The sequence below is a fragment of the Megalobrama amblycephala genome, linkage group LG7 (genome assembly GCF_018812025.1).
Source record: "Megalobrama amblycephala isolate DHTTF-2021 linkage group LG7, ASM1881202v1, whole genome shotgun sequence".
Lineage (NCBI taxonomy): Eukaryota > Metazoa > Chordata > Actinopteri > Cypriniformes > Xenocyprididae > Megalobrama > Megalobrama amblycephala.
The window spans coordinates 17254983-17279086 of NC_063050.1; the positions used below are offsets into that span (position 1 = coordinate 17254983).

Sequence of the window (24104 nt, forward strand, 5' to 3'; positions counted from 1 at the left end):
GGACTGATGGATGTATTATTTAAAATGGCCTCCATTTTCAACTAGATTTTTATATTTTCTGAAGGAAATGTGTGAGGTTTCTGTGCAAAACTCGCTAGGGAGTTGAGGGTGGTTGCCACGGCATTGCTATGCAGTTGCTAGGGTGTTCTAGGTGGTTTCTTACTGGCCCAAGCCCAAGTTTTGAATTTTTTACATTTTTTACTTCATCTGAATGTGAAAACTTGGTGAGTTTTGTGGCTAAATGAAAAAGCTAAACAAAATCAGATAGAGTAACAGTTATCTGGTCTGTTTTGACTGCTGAAGATCTCAAGTATGAAGCCTAATTGAGGGGTAATACTGAGGGTTAGAGGTTTGCTGAATCCCCTGACCCTATGGGCTAAAAATAAGGAAAACATCACAAAACTGAGCTTCGATTTCTGCGCACAGCTTTATCTCTTAGACAAAATCTTCGAGTGTGTTTTTCTGCCTATCGACTGTCTGCACTCTACAGGGAGCAAGAGAGCAGGAAAAAGAAGCTGTTATTTTCTCTACAGCAGCACTTCATTTACATTTTCATCGTTGCGTTCTCCTCTTTGAACTCTACTGGAACTGTGAGAGGAAGAGATTCTCTACTCTTCTGATCCTAGCATTTCTTCATTTATTCATTAGAACATTGTTTGATGCACTTTGTTTGGATGTTTAGGTCAAAGGTGAGGGTTGAAAAAGGCATTAAGAGCGTCTTCTCCCACTGTCCTCATTGTCTTTAGCGAAGGCTAAAGGGACACTTGATATTTTAACCCAATCTCGGTTACCAAGTCATTTAAAGTTCACCAATCCCTAGTGGCTTTGAATCTTCCGGTTATCCGCTGCATGACTGTCACAGCATGAATAGCTAATGATCGATGATTTGAAATGACCCAGAATGCAACTGGGTCTGCAACATCAAATTAGTTTAGTTAGATGCTAATGCTATGATATCAATATGGAGACAATTTTATTAAGTGACAGCATATCCCTCCTTATACTGTCTTACTACACACTCAAGTATGTACTTGTACGTATGTAAATTGGGATGCAGCCACCTTCTACTTTTCTCTCATTCCCAGTGGAGTGGCCACAAACTGAAACAATATAAGACACAGAAAGTAACATATCCATAGCATGCCCTTGACATAATGGCGATATTGACAAACACTGGGCTCATTAAGTCTGTGAACTTCCAGACTGGTGATGAATAACATTCAGCCTACAGCTGAGACTAATGAAACAGACTGGGCTGAACGCCCAGAGGAGAGAAAGCCCCTTCGTTCTAACAGGAGATAAAACGAGGGATGGAAAAGAGGGATGGGGGTAATAACGCAGTCGCCACACTGCCAGACCAGGCTGTCAATCATAGGGCAGCTAGAGAGATTCAACAGACAGGCTGAGTTTACTCCACAAATATACACCAGTGAGTGTTTACTGAATCATCCAGGATTCAGTCTTTAGCAGTCAGAATACAAAAATATTACATATACCTACATATGAAGATATAAGTTGAGACATTCTGATCAATATTTATTGCTTCGTTTTTAAAATAGGATCATATAACTGGTGCGCGTGCGTGGTAAAAATAAACGATGCGCACCAGAAAACATGGAGGGAAGCGCTTTTAAGTACCAACATTTTTAGAGACCAGTTCACAGGGACACGTTTACTTACTGGAGCAGGATTTTTCTCCACCTCTGGTAAGATAGCAATCATGATGATAAGTGTGTTCTTTAATTATCAGGGGTGCAACGGATCGCAGTTAATCCTTAGTTAAATGGAGGATCATGAATCAGCGTGTCGAATCAGCGGCGCCAAAGTCACGTGATTTCAGCAGTTTGACACTTGATCCGAATCATGATTCGATACGCTGATTCATTATGCTCCGAAGCTTCATGAAGCAGTGTTTTGAAATCGGCCATCACTATATAATTCGTTATTTTGTTTGTTTGGCGCACCAAAAATATTCTCGTCACTTTAATATTAATATTGAACCACTGAACTCACATGAACTGATTTAAATATGTTTTTAGTACATTAATGGATCTTGAGAGAGGAAATGTCATTGCTGGCTATGCAGGCCTCACTGAGCCATCGGATTTCAACAAAAATATCTTAATTTGTGTTCCAAAGATGAACGAAGGTCTTACGGGTGTGGAACGGCATGAGGGTGAGTAATAAATGACATTATTTTCATTTTTGGGTGAACTAACCCTTTAAGACTACCATAATGCTGTTTTATAGTAATAGAATATACACATAATTATGCTTATACAGGTAGCCTATGATTCAGGTTCACTGAAATATCATACCTGTATAAGCATAATTATGTCAATGAATTTATTCATTGACATAATTATGGTAAAAATACACTACTGTTCAAAAGTTTGGGGTCAACATTTAAAAAAAAATAAATTAATACTTTCAATAATTAAGGATGCATTAATCACTCTTTCCACAAAAATATGAAGCAGCATAACTGTTTTCAACATTGATAATAATATGAAATGTTTCTTAAGCAACAAATCATATTTTAATGATTTCTGAAGGATCATATGACACTGAAGACTGGAGTAATGATGCTGAAAATTCAGATTTGATCACAGGAATAAATTACATATTACTACTGTACTGTATTTTTGATCAAATAAATGCAGCCTTGGTGAACATAAGAGACAGTTTAAAAAAAAAAAAAATCTAACCAACCCCAAACTTTTGCATTGCTGTTTTTACGGTTTTCTTAAATTGGTGCAAATAAAATAAAATAAAATAAAATAAAATAAAATAAAATAAAATAAAATAAAATAAAATAAAATAAAATAAAATAAAAAAAGTATTAAAATATAATTATTTTGATTTAGTGACAAAAGATTCTGGAAATATGCATGCATTATTTTAATTACTATATTATACTTTTGCATTTACATAAACATCATAATATACTGAGATATATTGAATAATATCAAAAGGATTTTTTTTTTTGTTATATTACCCATCGCTTCTTTACATACTCTCTATCATATTTATTCTGCAAGGCCATAAGCTGTTAGGCTGCCATTACCTGCCTAATGGGGCTTAAAAGAGCAGACCGTGTCTGTCCCAGGAAAATCAGACCCTCCTTTTATCCAGCACATGGGGCTCAGATAGCCTGATGGAATGGACTTGAATGTGTGTTGAGGAGGAGTGTGTATGTGTCTCTGTAAGCATTTCCTGTAAGCCTATGCCTTGGTAAGCATTTATAAGAATCAAAGTGGTCGCTAGTGAAATCTATGCGTCCTGTATGTACACACACACTGATCCATGCCGTATACTAACTGACTGTGGGCTTTACATCGCTTTGATGCACCTTAAAGCTGCATCCAATCGTTAAGCTTTCTAGAATTCCTGAGAGGTCAATTCCCAAGTGGACATATTTCTCAGAAGTGCTCCCTAAAACAAAGCCTTAAGTTGGTCAAAACTCCCTGGCATCCCTGAAAGCAACCGCTAATTTGTGGTCTACATTTAACCACCCATAAAGCTTTGCAGGCTGAAAGCTGTTCCATCTTCGCATCTCCTAGATCCAGATGGCTTTTTGGCAGAAAGCAGAGCTGCAAACCTGGATATGTGTCTCTCCCGGAGTGCAGATCCTGAATATGACAGTGAAATTATGTTTTTTTAATTTTTCATTAAGCTTAAAGTGTCATGAAACCCCCTTGTTTTAGCCTGGTCGTTCATACCTCGGAGCTGGAAAAAGTCTCTAGAAATGGGTGTGTAAAACTGTGGAAAAGTGGGAGTGTAGAGGGGGGGGGGGGTGTGAAGAGGGCAACAACCAATAAAAAACAGACCTGCAATACACTCATTATACAGACATAAATATTAACATATGAACAGAGTTGAGGGCACCTTGAAAAATATAATCCTATGACAACAAACGAGGGACAAAGTCGGAAGGACATTTAAAAGGTTTAATATTTTCATCACGTACACGAGCACTACAGTATCTGAATGGACATGTCAGTTTAACACAGAAACAGTAAAGGCATAGTTACTTTTTTGTCCATTGTTCTTTGAATTTTCGGTCTACATGGTCTTCTGTCTATCAGAATAATTCATGTAATCGTGATTATGATCAGACGTAAGGCTCAATCAGTGTCATTATTTGAATATATATTTCATTTGAAGAAGACATGATAAAATATGTGCGCATGCACCGTGCTGGTTAATGTTTAAAGCAATAGATTATATGAAATATGTCTATACAAACTTGAAACATGCTTACTTCAGTCCGTATATGATCTATGATCCAAGTGACGAGCGATATTAAAGGGTTAGTTCACCCAAAAATGAAAATTATGTCATTAATGATTCACCCTCATGTCGTTCCAAACCCGTAAGACCTCCGTTCATCTTCGGAACACAGTTTAAGATATTTTAGATTTAGTCCGAGAGCTTTCTGTCCCTCCATTGAAAGTGTATGTGCAGTATACTGTCCATGTCCAGAAAGGTAATAAAAACATCATCAAAGTAGTCCATGTGACATCAGAGGGTCAGTTAGAATTTGTTGAAGCATCGAAAATACATTTTGGTCCAAAAATAACAAAAACTACGACTTTATTCAGCATTGTCTTCTCTTCCGGAATCCTTTCCATTGAATTGATTCCATTGAATCCTTTCATCTGTCAGCGTTGGTAATGCACTTTTACGTCGCCATGGTTGTTTTTGGCGATTAGGACATCCGCGACATTTTGAAGCATCGAAAATACATTTTGGTCCAAAAATAACAAAAACTACGACTTTATTCAGCATTGAATTCTCTTCCGGAATCATTTCCATTGAATTGATTCCATTGAATCCTTTCATCTGTCAGCGCTGGTAATGCACTTTTACGTCGCCATGGTTGTTTTTGGCGATTAGGACATCCGCGACATTTTGAAGCATCGAAAATACATTTTGGTCCAAAAATAACAAAAACTACGACTTTATTCAGCATTGAATTCTCTTCCGGAATCATTTCCATTGAATTGATTCCATTGAATCCTTTCATCTGTCAGCGTTGGTAATGCACTTTTACGTCGCCATGGTTGTTTTTGGCGATTAGGACATCCGCGACATTTTGAAGCATCGAAAATACATTTTGGTCCAAAAATAACAAAAACTACGACTTTATTCAGCATTGAATTCTCTTCCGGAATCATTTCCATTGAATTGATTCCATTGAATCCTTTCATCTGTCAGCGCTGGTAATGCACTTTTACGTCGCCATGGTTGTTTTTGGCGATTAGGACATCCGCGACATTTTGAAGCATCGAAAATACATTTTGGTCCAAAAATAACAAAAACTACGACTTTATTCAGCATTGAATTCTCTTCCGGAATCATTTCCATTGAATTGATTCCATTGAATCCTTTCATCTGTCAGCGTTGGTAATGCACTTTTACGTCGCCATGGTTGTTTTTGGCGATTAGGACATCCGCGACATTTTGAAGCATCGAAAATACATTTTGGTCCAAAAATAACAAAAACTACGACTTTATTCAGCATTGTATTCTCTTCCGGGTCTGTTGTCAATCCGCGTTCATGACTCCGCTTCTTCTTCTTCTTTCCTGTTTTACGGTGGTTGGCATCCAGCTTATTGGTGCATTACCGCCCCCTTCTGCTCGTTTACAGTCTGAGGGAGACGCACGCTGTATTCAAGCTATTCTACATTGTTTGTATTTTGGTATTGCTTTATTTTTTTAAATGGTGCGTAAGTGTGCATGTCGCGGATGTCCTAATCACCAAAAACAACCACAGCGACGTAAAAGTGCATCACCAACGCCGACAGATGAAAGGATTCTATGGAATCAATTCAATGGAATCAATTCAATGGAAATGATTCCGGAAGAGAAGACAATGCTGAATAAAGTCGTAGTTTTTGTTATTTTTGGACCAAAATGTATTTTCGATGCTTCAAAAACTTCTAACTGACCCACTGATGTCACATGGACTACTTTGATGATGTTTTTATTACCTTTCTGGACATGGACATCATACTGTACAAACACTTTCAATGGAGGGACAGAAAGCTCTCGGACTAAATCTAAAATATCTTAAACTGTGTTCTGAAGATGAACGGAGGTCTTACGGGTTTGGAACAACATGAGGGTGAGTCATTAATGACATAATTTTCATTTTTGGGTGAACTAACCCTTTAAAGGGGACCTATAATGCCCCTTTTACAAGATGTAATATAAGTCTCTGATGTCCCCAGAATGTGTCTGTGAAATTTCAGCTCAAAATACCCCACAGATCATTTATTATAGCTTTTTTTTGTGTGTGTGTCCCTTTAAATGCAAATAAGCTGCTGCTCCCGCCCCTTTTCCAAAAGAGAGCAGAGCTTTAACAGCTCACAATTTGGATGCTCAACAACAACAAAGCTGGAGAATCTCACGCAGTCAAAATGAGGATTGCCAGTAACACTATGTAAATGTCCTCTTGTGAAATGAGATGCTGCATTTAAACATGAGCTGCAGGTTTTAACTGCCCAGTCCTTCAGTAACAACCTCTTTGCAAAACCTGTTTTACACTGTTACACATTTATAAACAATCCACACTAAAATATGCCTGAAATAAGAAACCTATATATATTTTTGCACATAAACTTCAAGCCACTTATACCTAAATTTGGTATACATTAGAAGGATCTGCAGAGTGTCTGGTGCTACTCAAAGCCAAAAACAATTGTTATACTGTTTTCCTCAGTTTACCTGTTTAGATTCTATTCATATGACCTTACGGTGACTGAACAGGCCAGGTTACAGAACACATAATAGGTGTTCATTGTGTTCAAATGGCAAAAATTTGCAGAAGAATGCAATGGAACAAACCATTTTCACAATTTAGTTTCAATAAATACTCTTTTCTCTAAGGAGGAAGTTTTGAGTTCTGAAACTGAAAGGTACAGAATTAATACTGCTTTTTAATGATACAATGAACTCTTTTATTGCAAAAAAAATAAAAATAAAAAAAAAAATCAAGGAATGCTTTATTCCTTGTTGAAATGACTCATTTCATTTTATAAGCAACAACAATGATGAGTATAGACATTTTGAAATGCATTATGGGCTTGGCTTATAATGGAATAGAATAGAAAACCTTTATTGTCATTGTACAGCAGCTGTACAATGAAATTTAGTCTCATTCGAGTGCACACACATACGAAAATACACGTACAATTTAAACAAATTTAACCAATGCAAATATGTACAGTATAACAGTGCAACGTAAATGGATATGTATAGAATGTGATGAAAAAGTTACTGAAATTGCTGTCAAAGTGAGCCGCTAATATTGATGTCCAGCACTTTAAGCTAAAGTATAAACACTGAATTCTCTTATTTTCCAGTTAAGGAGCTGAAAAGTGGTGACCTTTTTGCGAAATGTCTAGCTGTCTGGGGTGGAGTGCCTCTGAAACCCAGATCAGCTGGAGCTTGAAAATGGCTTGTTTATTTTCAGCAGTGAAAGAGGGGAAGTGAAAGTAATACGCACACATTTTGTTTTGACTTCATAGAACAGCAGATGGTTTCCGTGCTGTACCAACAATAATACGACAGCTCAAAACTTCTTTTATGCTTTTTTTCCATTTATGTTGCTCTGGGCAAGAACCGGAGACATGAAAACAATAACTCCCAAACCACAAAGCAAATATGAACTCCTGTGAGTACGCTGGAACCTAGTGAGTAACTGACAATGAAAACAAATCTAATCCTGTTATGGTTTAGATAACACTTCACATTTACTTTTTGTTGGGCAAAGAATTAGTGTTAAGTAAAGTGTTTAAGTGTTGATCGCACTTTGCAAACTAGAGTTTAAATCAAAGTTTTCACACAGGAGTTCTCTTTACGATGATTGAACAATCTCAGCCATCTTTGAGTGCAAAAAAAAAGTGAAGTAAAAACAGAAAAACAATCTACTTTAATAGAGTACCTCAGGGATGATGTGTTTTTGTAGGCCAACCCGGAAGTTAGCGGCGCACGGGTTCCCTCGGTCGAAAGCCTATGCATTTTTCCCATAGACTTTTGGAAAATCGCAAAAAATAAGCTCTGTGTTTAACAAAGGGTTATGACACTTACACGTTTTGTCTGTCAAGATAATCTTTACAAGTTAACACAACATTCATACATTTTGAAGCCTAAATAAAGTCGTCAGATATAAAAAGCTAACAGTAGGCTATAAACGGACTACAGCACACCATGGTCGCGGATCAACGTCACCACCACCAAGCTTCCTCAAACTTTATTAAAAACAACTTTATTTAAAAACATGCTGATTATGATCTGTGCTGTGTTTGAATACTTATCCACTTTTTGATGAGAAATGCTGTCCAAATGTCCTGTTTGTCATGATGATGTCTAATGTCCCCGCCAAAGGAAGTAGTCCCAACTTGTTAGCAACCGCCATTTTTAAGACACGGATTAAAGCGGGTTATAACTGGTGTGTTTTATGTCATAGATCAAAACGTGAAAATATTTAGAGGCTTTGTTAACCACAGACCTTATTTCAGGCGATTTAGCAAAAACCCATTCAAAAAACCCATAAGTTGCGTCCCAAATGACGCACTATACACTATGCACTTATACACTATGTACTTATACACTATGTACTTATGCACTATGTACTCATCCATGTAGTGCGTGAATTGTATAAGGTTATTTTGTCATTTAACATCGGAGTCTGATACCCTCTCCGCCTCCACTACGTAATTAAAGCTGCGACAGTTGAGTGCGTGAAGTGTCCAATATTCCACATTTTCAGTGTGAACGCACTACTCGCACTATTTGTACTTAAAAACGTCACAGAATAGTGCATAAGTACGCAAATTGGGACGCACCCATAGACTTTAAAGGTGCTCTAAGCGATCCTGGGTGGAGTAACTTCCTGTTGACGTTCGAAGTGTTGTCAAACAAAACAGAGGCTAGCTAGACCCTCCCTCCTCCTCCTCCTCCTCCTCCTCCTCCCCTCCCATCCGTACTTCCTGAAACAGTCATGAACGCGCATTTAAAATCATTCTTGTCGGTTATTGGCTGAAGCATGTTTATTATGATTCGTGGTCCAGGCTGCACCAGTTTGTTTTTATTGCCGTTTTCGGAGCTTGTGGCGACTACAGAGACCGCGTTTTTTACAGTGTGTTCAGGGGACAGGCAGCTAGCGGATAGTGAGGAGATGTTTGCTGTATGTAACAAAATATGTTTTGGTCTAAAAACGTGTGACATCACTTAGAGCACCTTTAAGGCGTTGGAACCAGAAGTCCTAAAATGCTAACTCGCTTCCGGGTTTTGCCTACAAAAACACATCATCCCTGAGGTACTCTATTAGCATTCACACTCTCCCTGGCCACGAAAATGGATTCAGGTATTTTTGGCGCCCTTCAAATTCACACTGTCATTTTATTCCTTGGAATATAACTCATATGGACCAAGTATATGATACTTTTAATGTGTTTTTGTTTGTTTTCTTATATTTTGGAGCTTGAAAGCTCCAGTCCCCATTCATTGAAAACAAATTTTCAACCGTTTTTCTAATTTAAATGACACGCCCTCCCCAGAACCCCGCCCACTGAAGTCACGCCAGCCAACCCGATGTCCGCAAACCAGAACGCGCTAAATAATTGACAGAGGGAGCTTCTGATTGGCTCAAGAGTGACAGCTGTGATTTCTCAGTCAGAACGTCGTCGATTTCAGTCATGTCATGTAGTAGATACATTATATATATGGGGTGTTAAAAATAAATCGATTGTAACAGCTTTAATATAACTATAAAAAACGCCTCACCTGCATCCTCCGCCGGCGGATAATACCGGAGTCATCCATGGCATCGCTCATCGTGTCTGTCTTGACTAAAACCCTCCACCGGTCACATCTGAGTCCACGTGGTGACAGACGCCTACAGGCTGATGTTCAGAAGTTTTACTCCGTTTGTTTTCCCCCCTCAGGTAGAGAAGATCATGGGCGTTGCAAAGAGATGCGCGAGACACATCAACAACAAACACACCGCTGATGGAGAGTAACCGTTAAAAATAAACCGGAATATCGTTTTACAATGATTTAAACGCTCCGGTCTCAGCGACCAGGGTCAAAGTGCCTGGTTTTTACGGTCAGAAACGAGTAAAACATTCATCTTGAGTGATCTCGATCTTCACTTTTTCTGTCCGCGCGGGCACGACCGAGGCGCGTCCTTTCGGAGAGAGGTCTTTTTGGACATCTGGAGCACTAACGAGGCATCCAGCCGCACTAATGGACCACGGTCTGTCCCCCAGAGGACATCGCCATCATATCATATTCGCTGGCTGGCAGCTGGATCAGTAATGGCTTCATTTATGTGAAATGCATCCTGCTCTGATTGTTGCCGTGAGCTTCTGAATGAATGAAGTACAGAAATCATTCCTTCCTGTGGTACACTGATGAGTGCACGTGAAAACTGCACTAGCTGCCGCCTCTGCTGATAGATCCAAATACACACACTGCTACCCTGGAGAATGCGCGTGTGTAATGAATCTGCTCACTCTCAAGGAGAAGCACGTTAACCCTTTGGGCTCTGAGCTGAAGTAAACATGTAGGTGGCGCCCGTCAGAAGTCAATCTCATGAAATTAGTGCAGAGCTATTTTGGGACACTTAAAGGATTAGTTCACTTTCAAATTAAAATTTCATGATAATTTACTCACCCTCATGTCATCAAAGATGTTTATGTCTTTCTTTCTTCAGTCGAAAAGAAATTAAGGTTTTTGATGAAAACATTCCTTTATTTTTCTCCATATAGTGGACTTCAATTGACTCCAAATGGTTGAAGGTCAAAATTACAGTTTCATTGCAGCTTCAAAGGGCTTTAAGCGATACCAGACGAGGAATAAGGGTCTTATCTAGCGAAACGATCAGTCATTTTCTAAAAAATAAAAATAAAAAATTATATACTTTTAAACATAAAGGCTCGTCTTGAACTAGCTCTCCTTCTTCTCTATTAGAATTCCTGCAGTGTAGACACTGCTAAATGTATTACTGCCCGCTACAGGTCAAAGTTTGAACTAATTGTTAGATACTTGCACTAGCATATTGTATATGACAATTTAGTTCAAACTTTGAACTGTGGAGGGCAGTAATACACTTAGCAGTGTCTACACTGCAGGAATTCTAATAGTGAAGAAGAAGAAGAGAGCTAGTTCAAGATGAGCATTTATGGTTAAATATATATAATTTTTAATTTTTTTTTTTAGAAAATCACAGATCGTTTAGCTAGATAAGACCCTTATTCCTCATGTGGGATCATGTAGATCCCTTTGAAGCTGCACTGAAACTGTAATTTTGACCTTCAACCGTTTGGAGTCCATTGAAGTCCACTATAAGGAGAAAAATCCTGGAATGTTTTCATCAAAAACCTTAATTTCTTTTCGACTGAAGAAAGACATAAACATCTTGGAACTAATGTGAACTAATCCTTTAATATATAATTGTATATAAAATAATGTTTTTCGTGTAATGCATTTATATATTTATATATATTTATATTCATTATATAATATATATAATATATTTATAATACATATATATGACCTCTGTCCACCGTCAAAAGCGCCTGCAGCGGAAGAAGTTCACCTGCTCCGATGAGTCCCATTTTCTTTTACATCACGTGGATGGGAGTGTACGTGCAGTCGTTTACCTGAGGAAGTGATGGCACCAGGATCACTGTGGGACGACTACAACCCGGTGGAGGGAGTGTGATGCTCTGGGCAATGTTATGCTGAGAAAACCCTGGGTGCGGCCATTCATGTGGACGTAAATTCGATACGTGCCACTTACCTAAACATTGTTGCAGACCAGGGGCCATATTTACAAAACAGGCTTATAATATTAATATTGAACCACTGTACTCACATGAACTGATTTAAATATGTTTTTAGTACCTTTATGGATCTTGAGAGAGGAAATGTCATTGCTCCCTATGCAGGCCTCACAAAGCCATCGGATTTCAGCAAAAATATCTCAATTTGTGTTCCGAAGATTAACTAAGGTCTTACGGGTGTGGAATGGCATGAGGGTATGTAATTAAAGAAATTTCATTTTTGGGTGAACTAACCCTTCAGGCATGAAAACGGGTCAGGGGTGAAAAAGGTGAGAAGGATATTACCCCTCTAGGGGGGTCTTGGGGCATGCTCACTCGGAAGAAAAATTTAAATATTGCATATTTTAAAGCATCAATCTGATGCATTTTGAGATGCTTTTTTTGCCAACCTGGGGAGAGCCGGAGAAGTATTATGAAGGGGGATCGAGCGGGAATCTTTATTGGTGTCGATTTTCAGTCTCTTTTTAATGATAGGCTTTACGCATCTGTCAATCATCCCCACTTGCTATTTGGGGGAAGAACCTAGCGCGATTGGTCGAACTCTTCTTCTTTTGATGTTGCTTGATTTGAGGACTGCGCGTGCACAGAGGCATCACCAGGTTTTTGCGTAGTTTAGAGTGACAAATCGTACCAGTGTACTTTGAAGTCAAAATGCGTATCCGCTACGCAAATTGCGTAAAGGTTGGCAGGTCTGCTTATTGATAGAACGATGGACCACTTTACCTTCTGCCTTGTCAGTCCCCTCACCTCAAAATCTACCTCCTCAAAAATGGTAGCATTAGCTAATAATTTTCCACCAGAGCTTTAGCTAGCCGGCTAACTTTGCGTTCTCTCCTGCTGTGTTCAATGACTCAATTCATCAAGCTGTAGCTAACGTTAGCTAAGTCTATGTCAACAGAGCTCCTGGGTAACTTAACTTAGATATACCAGAAAATATTAAAATTATTGAAACCATCATTCACCAAATTCAGTCAGGTAAATCGCCGAGGCCAGGCGTGCTTTCAGCTTCTGATGGTGGTCTGCACTGGTGATGCAAGGCCCTCGCGTTAATATTTCCATGCACTCGCGCTCCCTTCTGGCACGCGCATCTGTTCGCAGTTCACTGAATATGAATCCCCCCCAAAAAATGTTCTCATCGAATCTACACAATTCACGTATGTCACCTATTTTGGTTTCAAAATGGCGAATTTCGCCGAAAGGTGAGGGATTTTCATGTATGCCCTTTAACATCTTAAGTAGCTCCTAATTTGCCGATAGAGAAACTCTCAAAAATAATGGGCGTATCAGTCCTAAATTTTTGCTCTAAGAGTATTTCACAAAGCATTTTAGCATTAAAACTAGCTCCTAAATTTGTGAAAAGTTAGGACTCTTAAGTCACTAAGACCAAATCACGAACAATCCTAAAACTGCTGTTGCCGGCAATCTGCCCAAAGACGCAGTACACCATTGAGGCAATAGGTGATAGAGCCTTGGGTGCTGAACCTTTTCTTCATAAATGCAATAAATATTTTGATTTATACATTTAAATCTGCAATGACAACATAAAGGTTCATTTATGTACAGGCAATGATGTGTAATTAATGATGGAGAATAAAACATAGTCAGTGCCGATAGCCTTGTGGGCAGCTCAATGACCCGAGTTCAAGTTCCGACTCCAACCTTTCCCGATCCCATCCCCCCCTTTCTCTCTCCCACTTCGCTTCCTGTCTACTCACTGTCCTCCTATCATAATAAAAAGGCAAAAATAAATCTTTGAAAATAAATAAATAAAAAAGCTGTGGCAGTTGTTTGGCGAGTTCACACTTATAAATGATCGAATAGAGTAAAATAAGCATGTTTGGCATGCTGTCTGAGGAGAGCTCGGAATTTAGCTCAATCCCAGAGTGCCCCCCTGTATCCTGGGAATAGGAACCAGCCAAGATTAAGGAGTCGGGGAGGCGGAGGGATGCAGAAATCTGTCAAAGTAACTAGGTGAGTCAGCTGCGTATATATATATATATATATATATATATATATATATATATATATATATATATATATATGCCTCCTCTCAAGCTGATTAGATAGACCATTTGAACGTGCTCCTCCCAAACTTTGTTTATAAAACATTTGTCGCTTGAATTCTTCAGTCTCTCAAGATGCAGACATGTAAGAGGCTTACAATTAGCTGAACATATACTTAATTAGTGACACTTAGCCTACATTTTAAAATCTTCATTTGAATATGGCAACATGATACCTCATTCAACAATATTTCTATGATTAAATCACTGACAGAGACCCCTCCCCTATCAGCCAATCACTGTGGACATATGTGCTGACATCATCTATAGCAACTAGGTTAATCCTTTCTCTTAGCTTAAAGGTGCCCTTGATTCAAAAATTGAATTTACCTTGGCATAGTTAAATAACAAGAGTTCAGTACATGGAAAAGACATACAGTGAGTCTCAAACCCCATTGTTTCCTCCTTCTTATATAAATGTCATTTGTTTAAACGACCTCCGAAGAACAGGCAAATCTCAACATAACACAAAATGTTATGTAACAGTCGGGGTGTACGCCCCCCTAATATTTGCATAATGCCAGCCCATGATGTTCCCAACATTATAAAAGGCATTACACAAGGGCAGCCAGTTAACGTCTGGAGCTGCACACAGCCGAATCATCAGACTAGGTAAGCAAGAACAACAGCGAAAAATGGCAGATGGAGCAATAATAACTGACATGATCCATGATAGCATGATATTTTTAGTGATATTTGTAAATTGTCTTTCTAAAAGTTTCGTTAGCATGTTGCTAATGTACTGTTAAATGAGGTTAAAGTTACCATCGTTTCTTACTGTATTCACGGAGACAAGAGCCGTCGCTATTTTCATTTTTTAAACACTTGCAGTCTGTATAATTCATAAACACAACTTCATTCTTTATAAATCTCTCCAACAGTATAGCATTAGCCGTTAGCCACGGAGGACAGCCTCAAATTCACTCAGAATAAAACTTTAACATCCAAATAAATACTTTACTCACATAATTCGAAGCATGCATACAGCATGCATGACGAACATCTTGTAAAGATCCATTTGAGAGTTATATTAGCTGTGTGAACTTTAGCATGATATTTTTAGTGATATTTGTAAATTGTCTTTCTAAAAGTTTCGTTAGCATGTTGCTAATGTACTGTTAAATGAGGTTAAAGTTACCATCGTTTCTTACTGTATTCACGGAGACAAGAGCCGTCGCTATTTTCATTTTTTAAACACTTGCAGTCTGTATAATTCATAAACACAACTTCATTCTTTATAAATCTCTCCAACAGTATAGCATTAGCCGTTAGCCACGGAGGACAGCCTCAAATTCACTCAGAATAAAACTTTAACATCCAAATAAATACTTTACTCACATAATTCGAAGCATGCATACAGCATGCATGACGAACATCTTGTAAAGATCCATTTGAGAGTTATATTAGCTGTGTGAACTTTGTAAATGCGCTATAATATAGTCGACAGCTCGTGTGGCAGGGAGCACGCGATTTAAGGGGGCGGCGCCGAGTGTAAATCAGTGCATTGTTAATGATGCCCCAAAATAGGCAGTTAAAAAAATTAATTTAAAAAAATCTATGGGGTATTTTGAGCTGAAACTTCACAGACACATTCAGGAGACACCTTAGACTTATATTACATCTTGTGAAAGAACGTTCTTGGGCACCTTTAAGACTTCTCTCTATTCCTCAGTAAAAGTTGGTCTCAGCAGCTTTATGAATAGGTTTTAAGAGAAAACTATTAGCTAAGAACGTTTACTGCTATTAAGGAGAACTCTTAGCGGTAAGATAAAATGTTTTATGAATACAGCCCCAGGTACACCCCTTCATGACACTGGTGTTCCCATTAGCAAGTAATGCACTCTGCCACACTGCACACATTGTTCAGGAATGGTTTGAGGAACAGTATGAAGTGCTCAAGGGGTTGCCATGGCCTCCAAATTCCCCAGATCTCAATCCAATTTAGCATCTATGGGATGTGCTGGACCAACAAGTTCGATCCAGAGCGGCTCCACCAAGGATCTGCTGCTAACGTCTTGATGTGATGCCACAGCACACCTTCAGGGGTCTAGTGGGGTCCATGCCTGAGTCTGCGCTGTTTTGGCAGCACATGGAAGACCAACAGCATATTAGGCAGGTGGTCATAATGTTTTGGCTCATCGCCGGTGTATATTGTGTCTACATATAGACAATTTATAAAGATATTTTCAACAAATTACACAGAAAGCATTATATATCAGTGAATTCTAAGTCATTTCACGTGCACGACTGTTGAATGTTTGTACTGATTGGACCATAATATTAATAAATAAAACTGGACAAGCACATTACATTCCATCTTGCATTATTCATCCCTTCACTGGCTCTACAGATTCCTTTCATATCTACACATTTTACAGCAAAACACAACAACGAAACAAACATGTTAGAGACATATAGAGATCTATTTCCCTATAGTGGCCAAAAGAGATGCAGCTAAACTGTAATCAGGAGATTCTTTCTTACCAAAGGATCTTACAAGAAAGGGCTGTATTGTGTTTGAGGTTATAAATTAAATATCAAGATATATATAATGATAATAATGCAAAATAATCAAATGTAAACTACCCTATAGTTATATATGAGTGATTGATAAAAGAGTGTGGATCAGCTGTATTTTAGACATCAACTGTGTCTGTGTGTGTCCATGTGGATGTGTGTGAGTGGAAATATTAGACTTCCCCCAAGCTAAAGCGTGGGTTCCTTGTTTAGTTTAGATGCAATCTGTTACCTATTTCATTGAAAGACAATATGTTCCTTTGAACAGTTTAAGTGTTGAGGGGGGATTGTTCACCTGACAATGACAACAGTGTCAAACTAGACGGGAGAACGTGCTGTATCCTAGAAACATGTCAGACATAGAAATGAGCCAAAACAGCTGCTATTCTCTCTCTGAGCAAAGTCCGTTATGACATCACAATGCATCTTCATAGAAGCACTTTGCTGGATCATGGTGGGAATATCACAAAATCTGTCAAGAATGCGCCATATTTCACCCCAAAATTAAAAAAAATGACATTATGCGGAAAGTAAATGATGCACAATTTAAGACAATTATGAAATGTAACATTTATATTGATATAATATATAACCCAACATGTGTGTGTGTGTTCTTGTATATATGGTTTATGAGGACACTTCCTGTGTCCTCGTAAACCAAATGGCTTAAAAAACATACTAAATTGGTTTTTTGAAATTCAAAAAATGCAGACAGTTTTCTGTGATGGGTAGGTTTAGGGGTAGGGTTAGTGTAGGGGGTTAGAACAGATTGTACAGTATAAAAAAATCATTAATTACGTCTATGGAGAGTCCCCGTAAACCACATATAGCCTACAAGTATGTGTGTGTATACTCTCTATACAGGCTCAGACTATGTAAATTCTTAACTGAAAATGATGTGTCAATCCAGTGTGTTAATTTGCATGTTTCTTTTACCATTAAATGGCACAATGACTCTCTCACACATATTCTCTCACTTTCACACACACACATTCAAAAGCTGTAGGCAAACAGAATGCAATCAACCATATACAAGAAAAGATGCACCCACAAGGAATCTGTAATCAAAAGCTCTGCTGCCGTAGAAACCATTACATGAGAGAAAGACAAACACCACAGGAAACTACATCGAATCATCCACAAACACTGAGAAACACACCAGTAATCAGCTTACAGTATAATGCTTTTCACAAGATTTTATATCAGAGCTGCTGCTTTCTATATAAAATAAGGAGGAGCGTGAAGTATGAAAGAGTTCTTATGAACTCACCCGGTTCTGTGCTTCTCAACTGGTGGACTGCAACCCAAAAATGGGCCACAGATCTGTTCTGATCAAGGACAGTGGAGGAAAAGCAATGCTAAATGAAAATAATAAAATAATATTTAAAGGATTAGTTCACCCAAAAATGAAAATAATGTAATTTATTACTCACCCTCATGTTGTTCTACACCCGTAAGACCTTCATTCATCTTCGGAACACAAATTAAGATATTTTTGATGAAATCCGATGGCTCAGTGAGGCCTCCATAGCCAGCAATGACATTTCCTCTCTCAAGATCTATTAATGTACTAAAAATATATTTAAATCAGTTCATGTGAGTTCAGTGGTTCTACCTTAATATTATAAAGCAACGAGAATATTTTTTTCGTTTGCCAAAAAAAACAAAATAATGACTTTTCAACAATATAGCGATGGGCCGATTTCAAAACACTGCTTCGGAACTTTACGAATCGAATCAGTGACTCGGAGTGCCAAAGTCACATGATTTCAGCAGTTTAGCTGTTTGATAGGAGATCCGAATCACTGATTTGATTCATAAAGCTCTGAAGCAGTGTTTTGAAATTGGCCCATCACTATATTGTTGAAAAGTCGTTATTTTGGGGATTTTTGGCGCACAAAAAGTATTCTCGTTGCTTTATAATTTTAAGGTAGAACCACTGAACTCACATGAACTGATTTAAATATGTTTTTAGTACCTTTATGGATCTTGAGAGAGGAAATGTCAATGCTTTGAATGCAGGCCTCACTGAGCCATCAGATTTAAAGTTCACCCAAAAATGAAAATTATGTCATTAATGACTCACCCTCATGTTGTTCCAAACCCGTAAGACCTCCTTTCATCTTTGGAACACAGTTTAAGATATTTGATTTAGTCTGAGAGCTTTCTGTCCCTCCATTGAAAATGTATGTACGGTATACTGTCCATGTCCAGAAAGGTAATAAAAACATCATCAAAGTAGTCCATGTGACATCAGTGGGTTAGTTAGAATTTGTTGAAGCATCGAATATACATTTTGGTCCAAAAATAACAAAAACTACGACTTTATTCAGCATTGAATTCTCTTCCGGGTCTGTTGTTCATCCGGGTTCACGACTCCGCAGTGACGCTGCTGATGTAAGATGCTGCTGACGTATTATCCGGTGCGCCCGAGCTTTGTTTACAGTCTGAGGGAGACGCACGCTGTATTCAAGCTATTCTACATTGTTTGTACTTTGGTATTGCTATATTTTTTAAAATGGTGCATAAGTGTGCATGTCGCGGATGTCCTAATCGCCAAAAACAATGACATAAAAGTGTATTACCAACGCCAACAGATGAAAGGATTCAATGGAATCAGTTCAATGGAAATGATTCCGGAAGAGAAGACAATGCTGAATAAAGTCGTAGTTTTTGTTATTTTTGGACCAAAATGTATTTTTGATGCTTCAAAAACTTCTAACTAACCCACTGATGTCACATGGACTACTTTTATGATGTTTTTATTACCTTTCTGGACATGGACAGTATACTGCACACACACTTTCAATGGAGGGACAGAAAGCTCTCGGACTAAATCTAACATATCTTAAACTGTGTTCCGAAGATGAACGGAGGTCTTACGGGTTTGGAATGACATGAGGGTGAGTCATTAATGACATAATTTTCATTTTTGGGTGAACTAACCCTTTAACCAAAATATTTTAATTTGTGTTCCGAAGATGAAGTTTTGCCTTTTTGTCGTTATCTCTGTTTGAAACCTGCAATTGCAGATATTTGCAGAATTGTCATCTTTATGTGGGTTGTGCGTCAGCACAGCTCAGTGTGGATGACTCTAATGTTTTGAGGAGAATGTGTGGCTGTCAGTCATCAGTGGATACTGTACTTCGGAATCACAGATTGTAGTCTTGGAAGTATGACCAAAATAAGAATTTTCACCAGAAAATGTCATTGAACAAGTAAAACGTCTTCCACTTTTGTTCTGAGCAACTAAGAAAAAAAAGCATTACAATAAATTGCGGTACCAATGGTGATTAAATCCAACAATCGCTTAGCTCGGATCACGTCAAACTGTGCAAATGGCACGTGGCAAGAAAGCAACGTGACAGAGATCATAATAAAACCAGAATCAACACTGATGGCGAGAACTGAGGGATTTGAAATGTTGTCAAAACGACCCAATGATGCTGTTTTTTCACTCTACATGTGGGTGAAGTATTTTATGAAGAGATAAACTGCCATATGTAGCTGTCTGACAGAGTTCATTGTAAAGCCATCATTTCATTATGATTGTTGTAGCGCTGTGCTGCTGGAATTTATTTTCAAGGATGTACCGTGTCTATTAATGGGTATAAATACAGTAACGTCTTCAGCTAGTCAACTTCAGATCCTTCCATCTAAACTGGTTATATCTCATAAGTCTAGTGAATGTTTTATGAGCAGTAGGATAACCATATTCATTCGCACAGTCGCAGAGCCGAAGCACAACCAAAACAATGTTCTTCCGTAAAGTGCATGCAGTTTTGTTTTCTAACCACTAAAGGACCAAAAGTTACTGTTTTAAAGATACTGACAGGACACTTCAACATAAGAACACACATATTTCAGAGTCTTCACAAGCATGCAAGTCTGGCTTACCATCAGGTGAAAGAATTAACATTGACATCTGTTGGTAGACAGTGGGAATGACACCGTCTCTGGTCTCATTAAATATCCAAGGTGTTTTGACACTTGAAACCCCTTTAAAAGACTAAACAAAATACAACAAAGCAAAATATAACAAATGACAACAAAGGAAAAAAAAAAAACTTAGACAATTAAATAAAATGAGTAGAATGGTAGAACACTATTCCCAACAAAACCGAGAGCACTTTGAGAGGCATTTATGGATGAAATTGAACTTGTTGGAATTAAAAAAAAAATGTTTGGAGTATGTTTGTTTCTTCCTAAACTAAATTACTGATTATCAAATTGACAAGTCATCCTACTGACTGCAAAGAAGTGTCTTTCTATCACTAATTGCTGTGTCATGTGACAAATTGTTCCTGAAGTGAGTTGGCGGTACAAAAATGCCTAAAGCCGACAGTGCCAAGGACAGACTGCTCTCATCAGCCTCAGCTGGTGTGATTTACTGAGACAGATCATTAGATTTGTCCCAAGTAAATTTATAGCTAAATTAAAACAATGTTTTTGCTCCATTAAGACTTCATAAACAATTGGAGTCAACATGAAACCTAATTAGTTTAGTAAAAGAAAAATTAATTTAGTAATCTAGTAATACCCCTGGAGAGAGCCATCCATCCATAACATTCCCATTCTCATTTACTACAATAAAAAATATTTTGTCATAATGCACAGCTAAGAGCGATGGAAAAAAAAGTTATCCAATTAGTCCTATTGATTGTGAGAAGTGGGTCTCAGTGAATCAACGACAAACAAGATTAAGGGTTTAATGGGGACTCGTGTGTTTCCTGCAGGATCACCTGATTATTTACAGCAGCGTGGCCTTGACTGACATCACCTGTTAATGTCCTCAATCAGATCAATCAGACATGACGTATTTAAAGAATCTACTGATGAGTCAGATTCTTTATATACTGTACATTCAACATTCTTAATCCTACATTAAGTGAAGAAGTGAATGCATGCAAATAGTTTACTTACGCATGATTTTTTTCCCTATATGCATGAATGTATTTATTTATTTATATTTAATGAGTATTGTATTATTTGACACTATTTCACATCACATTAATTAATTAATTTATTTGACACATCAACAGTGGTGGACGAAGTACACAAATCAAGTACTTGAGTACAGGTACGGATAAGAAATATAACTCCAGTAAAAGTATTTAGTACTCCTTTTCAATTTTACTTCATTGGAAGTACAAAAGTACTTGATTTTTAATGTACTTAAGTAAAAAGTATTGATTGATGAATGTTTCTTTTATAAACATTCATGTTGGGCATCCCGAGATAAAATGCAAATGGAAAATTATTAACATAGCTGCTGTTCATAACATTAACCAAAGATTATCGATTGAACTGATACTTTGACTGGAGTACAAGGATATGAGATGCATTACGGGGACGCTTGGCTAAAGAGATGCGTTTTTAATCTAGATTTAAACCGGGAGATTGAGTCTGAACCCCGAACATTAACAGGCTATTCCAGAGTTTAGGAGCCAAACGCTCTCCCTCCTTTAGTGGACTTAGATATCCTAGGTACAACCAGGATTGGATTGTAGGGCGATTGAAGATCGGTTAAATACACAGGAGCTAAACCATTTAGGGCCTTTTAGGTCAGTAGCAGTACTTTATAACTGATATGGAACTTTATAGGTAACCTGTGTAGAGATGATAAAATTGGTGTTATATGATCATATTTTCTTGACCTAGTAAGAATGCATTTTGGACTTTGTAGCTTGTTTGTTCATTGAGGATGCAGGACAACCAGCTAGTAATGCATTACAGTAATCAAGTCGAGATGTCATGAAAGCATGAACTAACTTTTCTGCATCAGAAACAGATAACATGTTCCGTGGCTTAGCGATGTTTCTGAGGTGGAAGAAGGCTGTTTTTGTAACATTTGAAATATGATTTTCGAAGGACAAGTTTCTGTCTAATATAACACCCAGGACTTTAACTGTGGAGGATGAAGTAACAGTACATCCTTCTAAATGTAAATTGTAGTCTAAGAGATTCTGTGTACAGGTTTTTGGTCCAATAAGTAATACTTCAGTCTTATCTGAATTTAATAGAAGAAAATGACTGGTCATCCAATGTTTTAACACACTCTGCCAACTTGGATATTGTAGAGATTTCATACGGTCGCGATGAAATATATAACTGAGTATCATCGGCATAGCAGTGGAAACTAATTCAGTGTTTTCTTATAATATCACCAAGTGGCAGCATATATATTGAAAATAGCAGATGGCCTAAAACAGACCCTTGCAGCACTCCATAATTTACTGATGTTAACTTAGAATTTTCTGTTTAAATAAACAAAATGTTAACCGTCTGATAGGTACGATCTAAACATATGTGTGCATATATATACAAAATTTATTCAGACACCTTGAACATTTCATTCATTAATACAGTTTATTCACTATAGTTTAAAAAAAAATGGTAAAATATGACAAGATCTCAGAGTTAAACTGTGTAAGAAAAATTAATCTTAATTATGTCAGATAACACTTGAGCAAAACATGGTCAGGTCAAAGTGTCTGAATAATTTTTGGTTCCAAATTTTTATCAATTTTTCTGGTAGTCCACTATATGAAGATTTTTTGGGTATAATTGTTACGGTTTGATGTTGTCAAAGACGAGGCTTTCACGGACGTCCACAACAATATGGGTATTTATTGATACAACGTGGAGAAACAACATCCAACACAAGGTATAACATAAAAGAACAGACAAGGAGTGAAGGGAGTGAGTCCATATATATAGGGAGTGCAAACGAGGAAGTCCAGGTGATGGTGATGGGTGATGATGAGGAGCTGACGAGGGAAGTGAGTGCAGGTGTGGAGACAAGAGGATCATGGGATATGGAGTCCGGGAGACAAGGGATCCGTGACAATAATATGTCACAGTTTACTTTATTTTGCTATCCTCACTTACATAAATGAACTCTAGTGTCCTGCACCCACTAGTAAAAATATATCAAAAATTATATCTAGTGTCTGAATAATTTTTGGTTTGACTGTATATATATATATATATATATATATATATATATATATATGTCTTTTTTATTTTTATTTTTTACTTTTTTAAACTATACTTTTTATTTATTTTTAATTTATTTCGAACTTAATTTTTTTAAGTCAAATATATCAAAAATATCAAAAATGTCTGAATAATTTTTGGTTTGACTGTATGTATGTATATATATATATATATGTGTGTGTGTGTGTGTGTCTTTTTTTTTTTTTTTTTTTTATTTTTTTAACTATACTTTTTATTTATTTTTAATTTATTTCAAACTTAATTTTTTTAAGTCCTTCAATGCTGTTGAAAATGTGTCCCAGGATGCACATCAGAAAAACATAATAAAAAAAATAAATAAATAAATACATTTTGCCTTGTTATTTGTTTCTTTATTTTACTTTTACTACTTTTTACTACTTTAATTGTTAAAAATCTCATTTAATATTTACATTTCTTTTTAAATGAAACAGTTGGACCAGACAGAGAAAGAAAGGCATCCAGATACATTTAAACTTCTTCAATAAGGTTTAAAATACACCTCATAAAATCATCTAAGAGAATGCCCAGGGTGTGCAGAGCTGTGATCTTGACAAAATAGTAAAATAGTTTGGATTTGTTTAACATAGTTTTGGTCGGTGGTTCCTGTCATGTTCTTTTTAGACTAATATTGTTAGTGTGAGACTTC

The 24104-nt window shown here is 37.4% G+C and overlaps 1 protein-coding gene across 1 annotated transcript in view; it reads right to left on the bottom strand.

Annotated features, from left to right (window-relative positions):
- mast1a (microtubule associated serine/threonine kinase 1a) overlaps nt 1-10681 on the bottom strand; it is a 72398-nt gene extending 61717 nt beyond the window's left edge. The window contains exon 1 of the mRNA XM_048196212.1: nt 9796-10681. Coding sequence (XP_048052169.1) covers nt 9796-9846 — 51 coding nt within the window. The 5' untranslated portion in view covers nt 9847-10681. The remainder of the gene's footprint in view (nt 1-9795) is intronic.
- Between the last annotated feature and the right edge of the window lie 13423 nt (nt 10682-24104).